The sequence below is a fragment of the Aquarana catesbeiana genome, linkage group LG01, assembly GCF_042186555.1.
Source record: "Aquarana catesbeiana isolate 2022-GZ linkage group LG01, ASM4218655v1, whole genome shotgun sequence".
Taxonomy (NCBI): Eukaryota; Metazoa; Chordata; class Amphibia; order Anura; family Ranidae; genus Aquarana; species Aquarana catesbeiana.
In genome coordinates, this window is record NC_133324.1 from 407,420,855 (window position 1) to 407,435,767 (window position 14,913).

General features: G+C 39.8%; 1 protein-coding gene across 1 annotated transcript in view; it reads left to right on the forward strand.

Moving 5' to 3' along the window:
* The window catches only part of UHRF2 (ubiquitin like with PHD and ring finger domains 2), a 152,890-nt gene that overhangs the window by 98,783 nt on the left and 39,194 nt on the right, over positions 1-14,913 (forward strand). The window contains exons 5-8 of the mRNA XM_073635195.1: positions 2,332-2,441; positions 6,309-6,495; positions 10,052-10,175; positions 13,043-13,150. Of these exons, the coding sequence (XP_073491296.1) occupies positions 2,332-2,441; positions 6,309-6,495; positions 10,052-10,175; positions 13,043-13,150 (529 nt within the window). The remainder of the gene's footprint in view (positions 1-2,331; positions 2,442-6,308; positions 6,496-10,051; positions 10,176-13,042; positions 13,151-14,913) is intronic.

Here is a 14,913-nt window from a genome sequence, read left to right on the forward strand (position 1 = left end):
AGTGTTAAGGTGTACCTGCTAGCTATGATCCTCTGTAGTGGGGGATCGTAGCCATCCGGTAAGGAGTGACCCCTTCTATTCCTGGTGATGGATCTTTTCCTGTTCTCACAGATGAACAATTATTAATCACTTGGACTTTTTGCATAATTTCTTATGGGTGATTCTTAGCCACCTTTTTTATTTCAGTTGATTCAACATTTTTTGGACCATACGTAGACGTCACGGGGATTTATTTTTCACATATACTTTATGTATTAATTGATTTTTACATTTTGTCACTGCTTAATGTATGCAATATTTTACACTTATTTAGCGCAATTCTTTTTTCTTTATTATTTACCTTTTTTATATGAAATGCAATAAATCAGCGATTTAGCCTTCTCACTAAATACACAATATACAGTCAGATTGCATAGTGTATGGCCATGTTTATACACCTAAAGTTACTAGTTGCACTTTCAGTGCCATTAATTAACGGCACACTAAGGATGAGCTCAGGCGTGTTCGCAAACAGCACGTGCAGAGCTCGCCAGGAAGTCGGCACTGCGGAGCACTAATCACAAGCAGTGAGAAATTGTCCCAATGCGCAGCTGCAGAGATTGGGAAATGTCTCACAGCTTGTGATTAACACTTCCCAGTGCTGACTTCCTGGCGGGCTCTGCACGTGCTGTTTGCGAACACGCCTGAGCTCATCCTTATGGCACACCAAACACATTTTGCTATGTGAAAAAATGTGGGGCAAATGCTGAAAATGCACAGTAAAAAACACACAACCCACAAAACGCCGGAATGTCCCATAAGCCACATATAGTGCAGCCAATTTAAATCAACATGCTGCCCTATGCGTGTCGCAGAAAAAATGAGACACAAAATGTGCGCTCCCCGCTATGCTAGATGTGAATGGGCATGAAAGTGAAAATACAAGGCTCCATTCATATCTGTGCGTTTCCTTGCATTTCAGAAAAGCGCTGCACCAAATATTGCAGTAAAAAACACACCAAGCTCCACATGACCTAAAGTCTGATCAGGAAGAAGACATTACTAATGGAAACGTGGAGTTAGAAAAATAAGTGACTCTAGATTTAATAAAAAGCTTTGATATTAAAAAAATGTATGTAAAAAAATATGTAAAAAAAAAAGTAAACAAATGCTATATGAACTTGCCCTTTAAGCAATCACATTCCAACTCCTGTTAAATAGAAGTCTGTACACATCTGCCATCATTTTAAAGTGCCTCTGATTAACCCCATATAAAGTTCAGCTGTTCTAGTAGGACTTTCCTGATGTTTTCTTAGACGCATCCTACAGCAAAAGCCACGGTCTGCATAGAGCTTCCAAAGCATCAGAGGGATCTCATTGTTAAAAGGTACCAGTCAGGTTAAGGGTACAAAAGAATTTCCAAGGCATTAGATATACCATAGAACACAGTGAAGACGGACATCATCAAGTGGAGAAAATTTGGCACAACAGTGACATTACCAAGAACTGGACGTCCCTCCAAAAATGATGAAAAGATGAGAAGAAAACTGGGCAGGGAGGCTGCCAAGAGGCCTACAGTAACATTAAAGGAGCTGGCAAGTACTGGCTGTGTGGTACATGTGACAACAATCTCCTGTATTCTTCATATGTCTGGGATATGGGGTAGACTGGCAAGAAGGAAGCCTTTTACGAAGAAAAACATCCAAGCCCAGCTAAATTTAGCAAAAAATGCATCTGAAGTCTCCCAAAATCATGTGGGAAAATAATGTTCTGGTCTGATGAAGCCAATGTTGAACTTTTTGGCCATAATTCCAAAAGTTATATTCGGCGCCAAAAGAACATCATACCCATACCTGTGCTGTGATCTGAAGAGGGCTGTGCACATGAGATTCCCCCACAATCTGACAGATTTGGAGTCGGCAAATATTGCCAAGTCAAGATGTGCAATACTGATAGACTCCTGCCTAAAAAGACTGAGTGCTGTAATAAAATAAAAAGGTGCTTCAACAGAGTATTAGTTTAAGAGTGTGCACACATATGCAATCATATTATTCTATTTTTTTTATTTTCCTAAACCTAAAAGATTTCAGTTTGTTTTTCAACTGAGTTGTACAGTTTATAGGTCACATTAAAGGTGGAAATTGTTCTGAAATTATTTTTGTCTCTTTTTTTTTTTTTTTTTTTTTTTTTTATATCACAGAAACCTGGCATTTTAACAGGGGTGTGTAGACTTTTTATATCCACGGTGTGTATGTATATGTGTGTGGATATAGATAGATCCTTTTTTTTTTTTTTTTTTTTTCTCCACTCTCACAAAGTGATTGAATTGATTTTTTTGTTTTTGTTTCACAGTGGTCCTGAAGATGCTATTACTGATTGTAAGATAGTGTTTTCTGAGGAAATATACAAGATAGAAAAGCCTGGGGCATACCCTCTGTCATCTGGAGATGGAGATTTTAAGAGTAAGTGTTTTTGCTCTGTAACTGAGATAAAAAAGTGATCTATAAAATGTGTCTTCTTAACTATATGCTAGCGGTAAAGAACATTCTGTACAAATCCTCAAGCTCAAGGCTGTAGTTCTTTCGCTTTGTAAATTCGTACTCTACTGTAGGCAATTGTATCTGCTTCTTTTGAATCTTTTACATTTTTCTTTTAAAAATGTTGGAAATTGTAGACCTTGAAATAAGAGAATGCAAAAAAGAGGAGACCATGCGTGTTCGTGAAGATGATATCTAAATGGATGGGGGAGTAGCCATTTAATTTCTCTGTCAGCAGAATGTCTAGACACTAAAGCTGGCCATAGATGGGTAGAATTTCAAACAACTGTAATCATTAGTGGGTCAAATATGGGTCATTAGTGGGTCAAATATGCATTCGTTTTCAACCAGTCACAAGAAAATTAGAAGGAGCAGGATGGAAAAATGTTCTTGAACGAACTAATGTATGTATATGACTAAAGAAATATGGTTCCGTGCTATGGACTAAATGTGGTATTTGGAGCTACTGCCTCCACTAATGTCAACCACCAAAGGGTGGATTTCAAATGTAAGTAAATTAAAGAGGTAAGTGGAGTTGGAGCTGCTAACGTATATTTATATATAGGTGTATCGTGGTGAATACAATAAAAATGTAAACATTTTTTAAAAGCTTCAACAACTAACAAATTGCTAAGTGCAAAACTTAGTATCAAAGTGCTATAGTGCAATAAATCAAGTGCTGCAGTATATAGCAAACGTGCATTAATGATATTTCATATACATATTATCGTCAAATAAAAAGTCCAGAAGTTCATATCAAACATTAAAATTCTTTTCAGCATAGCGAAATACAGTAGGTGCTGGCAAAAGTACATGCAATTCGGGCAGTGGCTTTGTGTCACACTTGTGCCCCCTTTTGTGCTGCACTTACCAGAAAACTACCCACCAAGGGGTGACAAGCCTCCACAGTACCAGTGACTGTAATTGAAATCCTCACGGTAAACTCCTACGGTCTCCTTCGCCCCAGTGTTATCATGGAAAGACCATAACTGTACTCATAGCGTGACTCCGTATACCAATATTTTATTGCTCAAAAAAGTAAAACACTTACAAGAATCCAACAGGTTACAAGCATCTGTGTATCTTCAAAACAGGAAGTCCGGGTTGCGATGCTTTCCACAGATCAAAACCAGATAATGTGACGCAATAGCTCCGGCTTACGCGCTTTGCCACGAAGACGTCATCAGAAGCGGTTCCATATTGTTACACCATTCGGTTTAAATAGGGTGCGGTAGCCTAGCAACTCGGGACCATGTGACCAGTGGCCATCTTGGATAACGTTCCCTGATACACACTGAATACATTTAACCCCAAAAGAGGGCGATATTATATATATATGGTCTCCACAGTTCATAGATCACTGCAGACAGCATTCTAGTACATAATTCCCTAACGTTATGCAATAGCCATTATTATAACCATATACTTTATTAATAAAATAAGTAATAAAGATAAAAATCAATAATTTTCATTAGGGTAAAATATGTAACTATACAGCTATTCTAAAATAATACTATTAGACCGAACATAATTAACAGAGAACTATTAAGACTACATGGTGGGAGAAAATTATGTATAAAAATAAAAACAAAAAATATATCAAAAAATAATCCATTAGTAAATTGAGAGGAAAAAAATATATATCTCTATAGAGAGGAAATAGATAAAAATCATACAGCTATAAATAATGAAATAGGAGGTAGAAATGAGTGATAAGGAGAGATGGGTCTATATCTCTTTAAATAAGGTAAAGAAAGTAAATAATTACTATTGATTAATTATTAAACAATTTTAAATATCTCTATATTGATCGCTTCTGGCTGGAGGGAATTTTAATTAAAAAAAAAAAATGTCATTTAATTTTTAGAAACTTTAATCCTTTTGTCTCCATGCCAGTGGCCTTTTACCATATCTAAGGCATAAAAGGTTAAAACCGAAGGGTCCCTCTTATGTACTTCTCTAAAATGTCTGGAGAGGCTATGCTTGGTGAAGACTAGGCTACTGCACCCTATTTAAACTGGATGGTGTAGCAATATGGCACCGCTTCTGCTGACGTCTTTGTGATGAAACGCTTAAGAAAGACGTTGCACTTAAGGCGGAGCTATTGCGTCATTGCATCACATCCGGTTTGATCCGTTTAATGCATCCCAACCCGGAATTCCTGTTTTGATGATGCCAACTTGTAACCTGTTGGATTCTTGTAAGTGTTTTACTTTTTTGCGCAATGAAATATTGGTGTAAGGAGTCATGCTACGAGTACAATTTTGGTCTTTCCATGATCACACTGGGGCGCAGGAGACTATAGGAGTTAGCCATGAGGACTTCCGTTACAGTCACTGGTACTGTGGAGGCTTGTTACCCCTTGGTGGGTAGAGTTCTCTGGTAGAAGTGCGGCACAAAAGGGGGGCACGAGTGTGACACAAAGCCACTGTCCGAATGCATGTACTTTTGGCAGCACCTATTTTTGCTGAAGTTAATTTTAATGATTGATATTAACTTATGAACTTTTTATTTGATGATATATGAAATATCACTAATGCATGTTTATTATATACTGTAGCACTTGATTTATTGCACTTTGATACTTTGTATGGATACCTATGTATCCTGTTTTTGCACTTAGCAATTTGTCAGTTGTTGAAGCTTTTCCCGTTTTGTTACGTTTTTGTGGTATTCACTGTGATACACCTGTCTATGTTATTTACATTAGCAGCGCCAACTCCACTTACCCCTTTTACTTAATTTATGTGTATTTTTGAAGTCCATACATTCTAAAATCAAATCTTAAAAGCAAATAAAATCTTTCGAACGACATTCTGATGATCTGAGAATTTTCCGTATTCATTTTCCTAAGCCTTTTCGTTCAATATTCTATCCACCTATGGCCAGCTTTAGGTAGCCATTTTTTATCATGGTAAAGATTCAATTTTGCTAGAACTCTGGTATTATCACAGGGCTATTATGGGACTTGTGACTTGAAGTGTATGTAAAGGGCAGTATTCATTTAGTTTTGGATTGAGTATGGAAAGGTTAGAACCCCCTCCTCTCTTGGTACTAGTGGCCATTGTCTGGGACAGAAAATGATTGGAAATCTAAATATTTTATAGTTGTCACCAGAACAAAGGGTCAAGGTGATTTCATCCAATGAAATACCTTTTTCTAGGACAACTCTTTAAGATAGGTATTGAGTTTTACATTGGAGGGGTTTCCTCATTTCCTGTTGTGCCTCCAGGATCGTAAAAATGAATCATCCTAGCAGAATATGGGCAGCCACAATTTTAAAAAATGGCTTTCCAAACACTTTTTTCACATCTATATTTGTATATTGAATTTGCTTTATTTTATTATGGTGTAGTTTTAAAACCCAACTCTGGCCAAAAACTTTCACTTGGATAGAGTGAGGAAAGGTTATAGGTTTGTCACCTTGTTTGCTGTCAAAATCCCTTTTAGTCTGTTTCATAAAGGTTAGGAAATGAAAGAGAAATCTCCTCAATTGGGGCTCAATATGCAAAACAAAAGTGAAGAGGAGTAAGAACCAGGATTTGTCCTGGCTCCATGTACACTACAGCTCCGTTTTCTCGCGGACGGCGGTCAAAGTAGGCTATGTGTATGTATGTGAAGCCTATTGCTGTCTGTGTCCCCGCTAAGGATCGCTCACTTCTTCTCTGGGTACTCAGGCAGAACAGAAAGCAAGGAAAAAACAGCTCTACAAGACACAAAACTGCATTTAGAACTTCTCTTCGTTCCTTGTTTGGCCAGTTAACAGATCTTGACCACACTTTAATTTTACAGGGAAAAGTGGTCCGGAATGTAAGTACTGCAAAGCAGACCCAGAAACAGAATGCAGATTTTGTTCCTGTTATGTGTGTGGAGGGAAGCAGGATGCCCATATGCAGCTGCTGTGTGATGAGTGTAACATGGCCTACCACATTTACTGCCTAAACCCACCACTGTCAAAGATACCTGAAGATGAAGACTGGTATGTATTTTCAGAACAATGGTTTACTGTTGTACTAGTTTCCAGGGGCAATCGCACATTTGGATGTTCCTGGTTTAAACCTAGATCTATGTCAAAATAGAATCCTTGTTTTTGGAAAGTCTGTAGGAAGTCGATATAAGTGGATGTTCTTTAACCTTTCCCTTTTAATTCATAAAGGTGTGCTTAAAATGCAGAAAATGTATTTTTTTTATGGTTCAATAAGGGACACAGGATGAGAAGTGAATCAGAGACGCCTGGATTAAACTAACACCTTTCGGAGGAATTGGACACTGGCAAATAAAATGAGCCAGGTGTAAACCCTCCCATCCCCACAATACTTATTTTTTTTTTTGCTAGTGCCCTTGGAGGATGGATTTTTTTTTTTGGAGAAAAATTTTCTTTTTTTTTTTCCTCAAGATTTCTTCACAAATACTGCTGTGGTTATCTGTCTTGTCTGCAGTTATCTGGATTGGCTAATCCTTGCGATCTTGACGGCCATAACCCAGACCATGCTGGATCGAAAGATGCAGACAATGGTTATAATGTGACCCTTGGACACTGAGCTCTGCTGGGCTCTGGGGCCATGTCACAGCCTCTGGTGTGACCCAGTCCCTGAGGACTTCATACGTTCGTATGCTGATGGACGGGGTAAAGATAACTTGGAATGTGACCCTTGGGCACTAGACCCTGCATATGACACATTTCAGTCCCTTAGTACTGAGTTTGTTAGCTGCTCTCCATGTCCACAATCCATAATAAGTCTCTGAGGGTTCTTGTACTTTGTCTATATTCTGAGCATACCAAACGTGTGGGTTTTTTCTCACTATTTTACACTACCATTGTTTTGTTTTGCCTATTCTATCAGTTTCTGTGAGAAAGGGTTTATGCCTTCAGCGTGCAGTAGTTCCTGGCTTTGCTCCATTTGTAAGATGAACATAGTTGTTGCTTCCTACAATTGCCTCTGGCCAATTACGATCCCTCCTCACGGACCAGACACTGATAGCCTGGATCATTGTAACCTGTTTGAGTTCACTCTCCTCTGAGTCTTCTTTTATCTCCTATATGAGTGTGGGTCCATTTTCTGCTTTATACAGGGAGGGACTTTCTGATACTATGCTAGATTATATGAACAAAATCACTACTTAACTAGCTGTTTCATAACATGGTGGCCACCCCCTTCCTATCTTTATAAAACACTGACTGTTGCTATTGAGCATGCCCCAATGTTTTCAAGGTATAGGTTGACAAGCTTCTAGAGGTTTTTTTCCAAATCTTTGTTCTCACTAGTAGGTCCATCAATGCAACCTGCCACAGCCATCATGTCAATCTGTCAGACATTAGGGGATTTGAAGAAGATGTTGTCCAGCTCATTTCTTCCATGAGTCTCCTTTCAGTTAAGGCGCATATAAGTTCTCTGGCTAAAATGTTGGTGTGCAGAACAAAAATGCAAACATTTTCTACTATCCTTTTGACAGGTAACAATTTTTTGGTGCTTCTTTGGGCAGCTAGTAAAGATGTTACTGGTTGCTAAAAAGCCAAAGCTTTAATATGGGAAATATATAGACCTGCCACTTATACTAAAAAGATTTCCTTGCATTTGTCCCAGGCCTCCCATTTTAAAGTTACACCTAATCCTTGGACCCAGTTCCATGGCAGGCCATGGGCTTTCAAATCTCTAAAAATTTCCAAACCTACATAAACATCCTCTTCATGCCTGGTTCGAAAACATCTTGGAGGCATGGGCAATGAATGTGGTGTTCAAGGGCTAGAAACTGGGCTACAAACTAGAGTTCTGCTCTCTACATCCACTCAATTTCATGCTGTCCAACCTACCTCTCTGCACATTCTCTGCACAGGCTAGCAGTCCTCAGAGCTGCCCTTCAAGCTCTCTTGAAACTGGCAGCTTTTACCATTGTTCAAAAGCAGAAAAGTTTCAGGGTGCTTACTTAAACCTGTTCACTGTTCCCAAACTAAAAGGGGGTATTTACCCTACCTTGCATCTACAAGTCTTAAATGTATTCATTCGCTTCCTAAATTCTCCCAAGCCTCAGCCGATGCAAACCTGGACGGTAAGGTCTTTCAGGCAGCTCTTTGAGTTGCAGGCTGCCGTCGGTGTTTGCACTGTTAGGATGCTTTAACACTGGCGATTTAGACTGGTGCGCATTGCAGCGGCTGGCATATTCTGTTTACTGCTCTTCTGTAAGCAGCTAGGTGTGGCTGCCAACCCGATTCACTATGGCAAGTAACCAGCAGCTGCAGCTATTTGTGGCTCTCCGCACAGCTAGCGATAACCAGTGGTCATCGCTGGCCGTGCAGGCAGCCACACCTTGTCGCTCGCAGCAGCAGGAATCAGATTCTTGCTATTGCATTTCGCACCAGCTTAAATCACCAATGTGAATGTAGCCTTATTGTGTGGGCCTGTTAGTGTTTTGTTGCCCTGCTTTTGAATGTACCAGTTGCCACTGATTTACTTCGGATCCTCTGCCCCTTAATGAAAACGGGCTCTCTTGTAAAATCAGTTTTTGCGTTTATTAAGGGAGACTTGTCCAACCCCTCTTTTGTGATCTACTCCTAATACTGTTTTTTGACATAACTGAAGCATAATTAGTTGGAGGGGTTATGCATGGTTGGCCAACTTTTTTTTAATTCTGCGTCCCTAATGAGCTTAAAGATGTGGGTCCTACGCCAAGTAGAAAATCCTGTATTTTGTCTTGATGACGTTTTCCTGGTCCTACAGGAGAGTATTCAAGTAATCGGCCCAAGTATACTATTTAAGCAGTAAAAAATGTGCATGGGAATTATTTTGAAAGGCTAGCAACCCACCCCTCTTTCTCTCTCTTCCCCACCCACCCAATAAATCGAATCCCACTCAGACCTTTTCTACTTCTGAGACGACCTCCCTTTCCCCTGTGGTGATTACCCATCAACTATTATTCTTGTGAACTATAATATATGCCACAATGTAAGAAACAGTTCTCTTTAAAGGCTGTATATGGTATGCCTATATGTATTACAAAAAGTGGTATACTTTTTGCTTTGGCTGTTAAAGAATTGGTAAAAAAAATTATCTTGCAACGCTGTAATAAATTCATATATTCATTCATAAGGCTCCAATCTTGTGGTTTTCATTGTAGTACATTCCATCTACATTTTAGCACCTGGGTTTAACTAGGAGTAGGTCAGTATGCAGGCAGCAAGAGCTTTAAAAAGCCAGCTTTCACTTGGTGCTAGTTTTTTTCTTTTTTGATTTGGGTGCATTTGACCCTTAATACGCATTGAATGCAGTTGGACATTGACCAAAAATTGTAACCTTCACTGGTAACCACCTTCAATGATGAAGCCCTGCTCCCAGTGGTGGAAAAACAGGTTTACCTTATCTTCCATATTCTTTGCTTTTGGGCAACAAGCATGTCATTTTTGCGGGTACCTTTTTACTTTCCATTGCATTTCAGTTGTCTGGGGAGTACAATATAAAGGGTGTATAAGTGTCATTTAGTATTGATAAAAGAAACCATGTGTGCTTACCTACAGAAAGTATGTTATTTTCTTTCTTTAGGTATTGTCCTTCCTGTAAAAATGATTCAACTGAAGTTGTAAAGGCTGGTGAAAAACTGAGACAAAGTAAAAAGAAGGCAAAGATGCCCTCAGCTAGCACTGAGAGTCAGAGAGATTGGGGCAAGGTATAGTACCTGTTGTGCAAGATATGGGGTATTTTGTTTGCATCTCCACCTATTAATGTGCAAAAACAGGGAATTCTGCAACTGATATTGTTCATTCCAGCTTAGGAGACACTTGCTGGATGCTGCACCAAAAATGCAGCCAGCCAGGTTCTGAAGGAATTAGTACTTGTGGGTATGCGGGATCATATGACTGACTACATGTGACAGCACTGGACCAATTGACAATGTCAGAAGGGGACTACAAGACAGCCTTTGTGTAAAATGTGACACAAGTGACCCTTGGATTACATAAGAGTTTACTTTTCAACAGCTAAATGGAGCTGTGAGGAAGCAAAGGAAGTTGGTTGAGGCTAAATTAAAGTGAACTTGTTGCTTTGTCCTGCATAGGAAAAGCACAGTTTTACCTTGGTGAGGTAAGCTTATAGCAGGAGGAGGAATGTGTCGGCTCCATACGGACCTGACCAGATGGAAGCAGTGCTTTAGGTGCGTATGAACCTGTCAGCAAAAGGGTTAAAGGACATCATGCTTTACAGTTAATCATCCACCAGCTAAAGTTAAAATTTTCTCTACCTCTCTCAAATTTTAAATTTCATAAACTTTCTTTTTTTTTTTTTTTTTTTTATTAGAAAGGCCGGTAATAGCTTCTAGTTTTAAAGATGTGATAGTACTGCAGTGTATCTAACACTTGTCTTGGCCTTCAGCATGAAATCAAGGCCATGTGCAGCTTATAAAAAGTGCATTATTCACATTTGTAACACAATGTTGCAGGTCGTCCATGTCCAGGATACATAATGTAAGCACACTGTTCCATGTACTTTATCTTAAAATCCCTAGCTACTGCTGGGAGATTTAAATAACATGTCTATTTCCATAGCCAGAGGATTAAATGGTTTGTGATGTTGTATCCATTCCAAAATGGCTAGTCACGTGTAATATTTCCACAGTTTACCTAAGAAATATTTCTTTTATTTTTTTTTATCTTTTGTGCGTTAGCAGAATGGATAGTAACATAAAAACGACTGAATGTGTTTAGTCCTTTGGGTATATTGGTGGTAATCACAGTTTTATAGATTTTTTTTTTTTTTTTTTTTCTTTAAATCCCACTTAACCCCTTAGTGTAGATATCTTTACTGAAAATTTCTTTCTTGTAGCATCAGCATATAGATCATTATTTCACTTCAAATGGCAATAAACACACATCTGTCCCCTTCTATACTAAGATGCATGCATGTTTAAAGGATAAGTTCACTTTTTAAAAAATAATAAATACACAATTTTTTGCAGGTAAAAAAAATGTGCATTTATTATTTTTTTGTTGCAGGAGCCTGTAAATCATTGCACCAACGATCAGCAGATCGCTGGTGCCATGCAGGTCTCCTGCAGATCTGTCAACGTATCGGCTTCCTCGCAAAGACTGCCAGACGTAGCTTTCCATTCACAAGATACTAAATTAATGACACTGCTCTGTGTCTTATGGACGCATAAAACAGTGGCTCGGGAACGAACACGTGCAGGGCAAGCAGCTTTCTCTGGGGGCACTGCTCGAGGGGGAAGAGCCAAGAGCACCAATGAGGGACCTGAAAAGAAGTATGACATGTTTGTTATTTTAGAAAAAAATAAACTTTAGTATTACTTTAAGACATTAACACTGACCAGGTGTTAGCTGCCAATATAATAGGAGTCGGGTGGGCCCAGGTCCCTGTCACGATATAGGGATTTTTCTCAAATGTGACAATGCCCCATCTAGCCTTCTGTAACCTGGGTTACTATAGCCCTATACCTCGTTTTTGTAACCGTAACAATATAAATGTTTAATGCCTCGTAGCATGCTGCTGTATACTGTAAATGCCAGTTCTAAGGAGCAGAATCCTTGTAAACTCAGATGTTTTTCCAAGAGCATGCACTGTTTGTCTTTAGTTGTTGACTGTGAGATGTTTTATGTATAGCCGTAAATGTGGGAAGACTTTGGAATGAGTTCAGTGTGAAATGGTAAGCTAAGCAGGTCAGTTGCTGTGGGGACCCCATAGGGCAAGGGTAAGTGATCTGTTCCAATGTGATCATGGAGTCCAAGAGCTTTATTCGATAAAATCCTTCAGGAATCTGTGTTCCTATATTCACAATGTAATTGCAGGGTCTTTTTTTCGTTTAAACTGATGGGCTCTTCTTATTTAGCTTTGTTCATATGGCAAGATGGGGATTGTTTAAAATTTTTCATATTTGAAAATGTGTCCACAGGTCTTAATGGTGATAGAACATGAGCCGATTTTGTTTCAAAGCATGCCTTTTGTGAGTAGTGATGTGCAGCGATCACTGGCCTAACTGCAGGGGTCTCAAACTGGCGGCCTTCCAGCTGTTGCGAAAATACAAGTCCCATGAGGCATTGCAAGGCTGAGAGTTACAAGCATGACTCCCACAAACAGAGGCATGATGGGACTTGTAGTTTCACAACAGCTGGAGGGCCGTCAGTTTGAGACCCCTAAACTAAAGGATTATTCCCTTGGTAGCTGTTCAGGCATTTGATGTGAAGATGCCACTTGTAGAGCTCAGTTTGTAATGGAGTAGTGTTTGCTGACATATTAGATCCAACGTTTATATAAGGTGGTATTTTTCGAACAAAGAGTCCTTAAGTGCTTAGGGTAGGCACTATGAATACATTTTCCTTTGCATTATTAAACCCTAGTTTTTAGATTTAAAATTGGAGCTTTTTTTGCTTAGAATAAGATCATTTTGCCTACTTAATCTACAACAGACCCTGCAGGGACACATTGCAAAACACAGCCCAGGCCTCTAAATCTCCTTTTATCCAACACTGTAAATGTTTATGGCCAGTCAATACTATATGCTAACTGATGTGTTTTTCTTTTAAGGGAATGGCCTGTGTTGGGCGCACTAAAGAGTGCACTATTGTTCCTTCAAATCATTATGGACCCATCCCTGGTGTTCCTGTTGGGGCATTATGGAAATTCCGAGTGCAGGTATGTAGTTTATGGGTTCTAAGTGTATAGCTTTGTTTTTCTAAACATAAATGTGGTTGATTTATTAAAGGCAAATAGTATGTGCACCCACAAGTGCACTTCTTCAAGAGCAGTTGCTCTAGATCTGAGGGAAACCTGCAAGGAAAACAAACTGCATTTTTGCTTGCACATGATTGGATGATAGAAATCAGCAGAGCTTCCCCCTTAGTTCAGCGCTTCCCCCTTAGTTCTAGAGAGCAACTGCACTTGTATTTCCCTTTAGTAAATCAACCTCAATATATACATATTCCTCAGCTAGCCAATTATGAACACACTGTTTATATTAAAGGATAAGTTCATCTTTGGGAACATGTTACATGTCCTACCTGTTTTTAGGGTGGAACATGTAACATGGCCCTGCTTCTGAAGCTCTCCCCCTGTCCCCCCCTCCTGGGGCAGTTGGCCGGGGATCTTCTCCCCACACCTGCTGTCACAATTTCAAAGGAGCACAGCCGTGCCAGGAGTTCTGTCAATGAATAGACTACAAGTATAGACAGCCTTTGAGACTGACAACTTGTAGTTCTCAATGAACTGCGAGGGCGCTGGTGAGCGTCCTTTTAGTTCATTGAATCTTCCTGGACTGAAGTAACTGCCTGCCCGTATTGGAGGTACAGGCAGACAGCTACGCTGACGGTCTGCAGGATCCTGGCATTGCAACCACAATTTGCTGATTTGCGGGTGGAATGTTTTACAGGCTCCTTAAAAAAAAAAAAAAGTGCATTTACTGTTTTTTGTTGTACCTGCAAAAAAAAAATGTGTTTTATTTTTTTTAATGTGAACTTAGAACGAAGGCTTTTTGTTACTGAAATAGAACTTTCACCACATACAAAATATTGGCAGCAGAGGGTTCGGAATAAATAATTGCACTTGCAATCCATAAACTGTTTGTTCTGTTGAATGCTTGAATTATGCCTTTATCTGTCCCTTTTGAAAACTGGGAACATCACTAGTTTATTAGACCCCTTCCACACTGAGGCAGTTTTCAGGCGTTTTAGCGCTAGAAATGACCTCTAAAAAGCGCCAGAAAACTGGCTCCCATTCTGTGCAATCTGAGCGTCGCTCTTGCGAGACGTTGGGAAAAGTCCTGCAAGAAGCATCTTTGGGGCTGCTTGCAGGACTTTTGCCCCTGCCCATGGAAATGAATGAGTGGCGCAAAACAGGACTTTTTTCCTTTTGTGGTCACGTGACCTTAAGCACCTGCTTACCGGCTCACGCCGATATATGTCAGCAACGTGGCACGGGTGCGCAAGACCACGTACCCGTACGTCACTCCATAATTGACTAGCGGGCACGTGCTCGTAGGGTTCCGCGGACTCGATGTCCGCCTGTGGCCCGCGATCCTGGCATGGAGAGGCAGGACGGGGAGATGCCTATGTAAACAAGGCATTTCCTTGTTCTGCCTAGCAACATGACAGGGATCTTTTGCTCCCAGTGATCGGGAGCAGTGATCTGTCATGTTCTAGTGAGCCCATCCCCCCTACAGTTAGAGCACGCTGAGGGAACACAGTTAACCCCTTGATCGCCCCCTAGTGTTTAACCGCTTCCCTGCCAGAGACATTTACACAGTAATCAGTGCATTTTTATAGCACTGATGGCTGTATAAATGCCATTGGTCCCAAAATAGTGTCAGAAGTGTCTGATCTGTCCGCCGCAATGTCGCAGTCACGATAAAAATTGCATATCTCCGCCATTACTAATTTAAAAAAAAAATAATAATAGTAAAA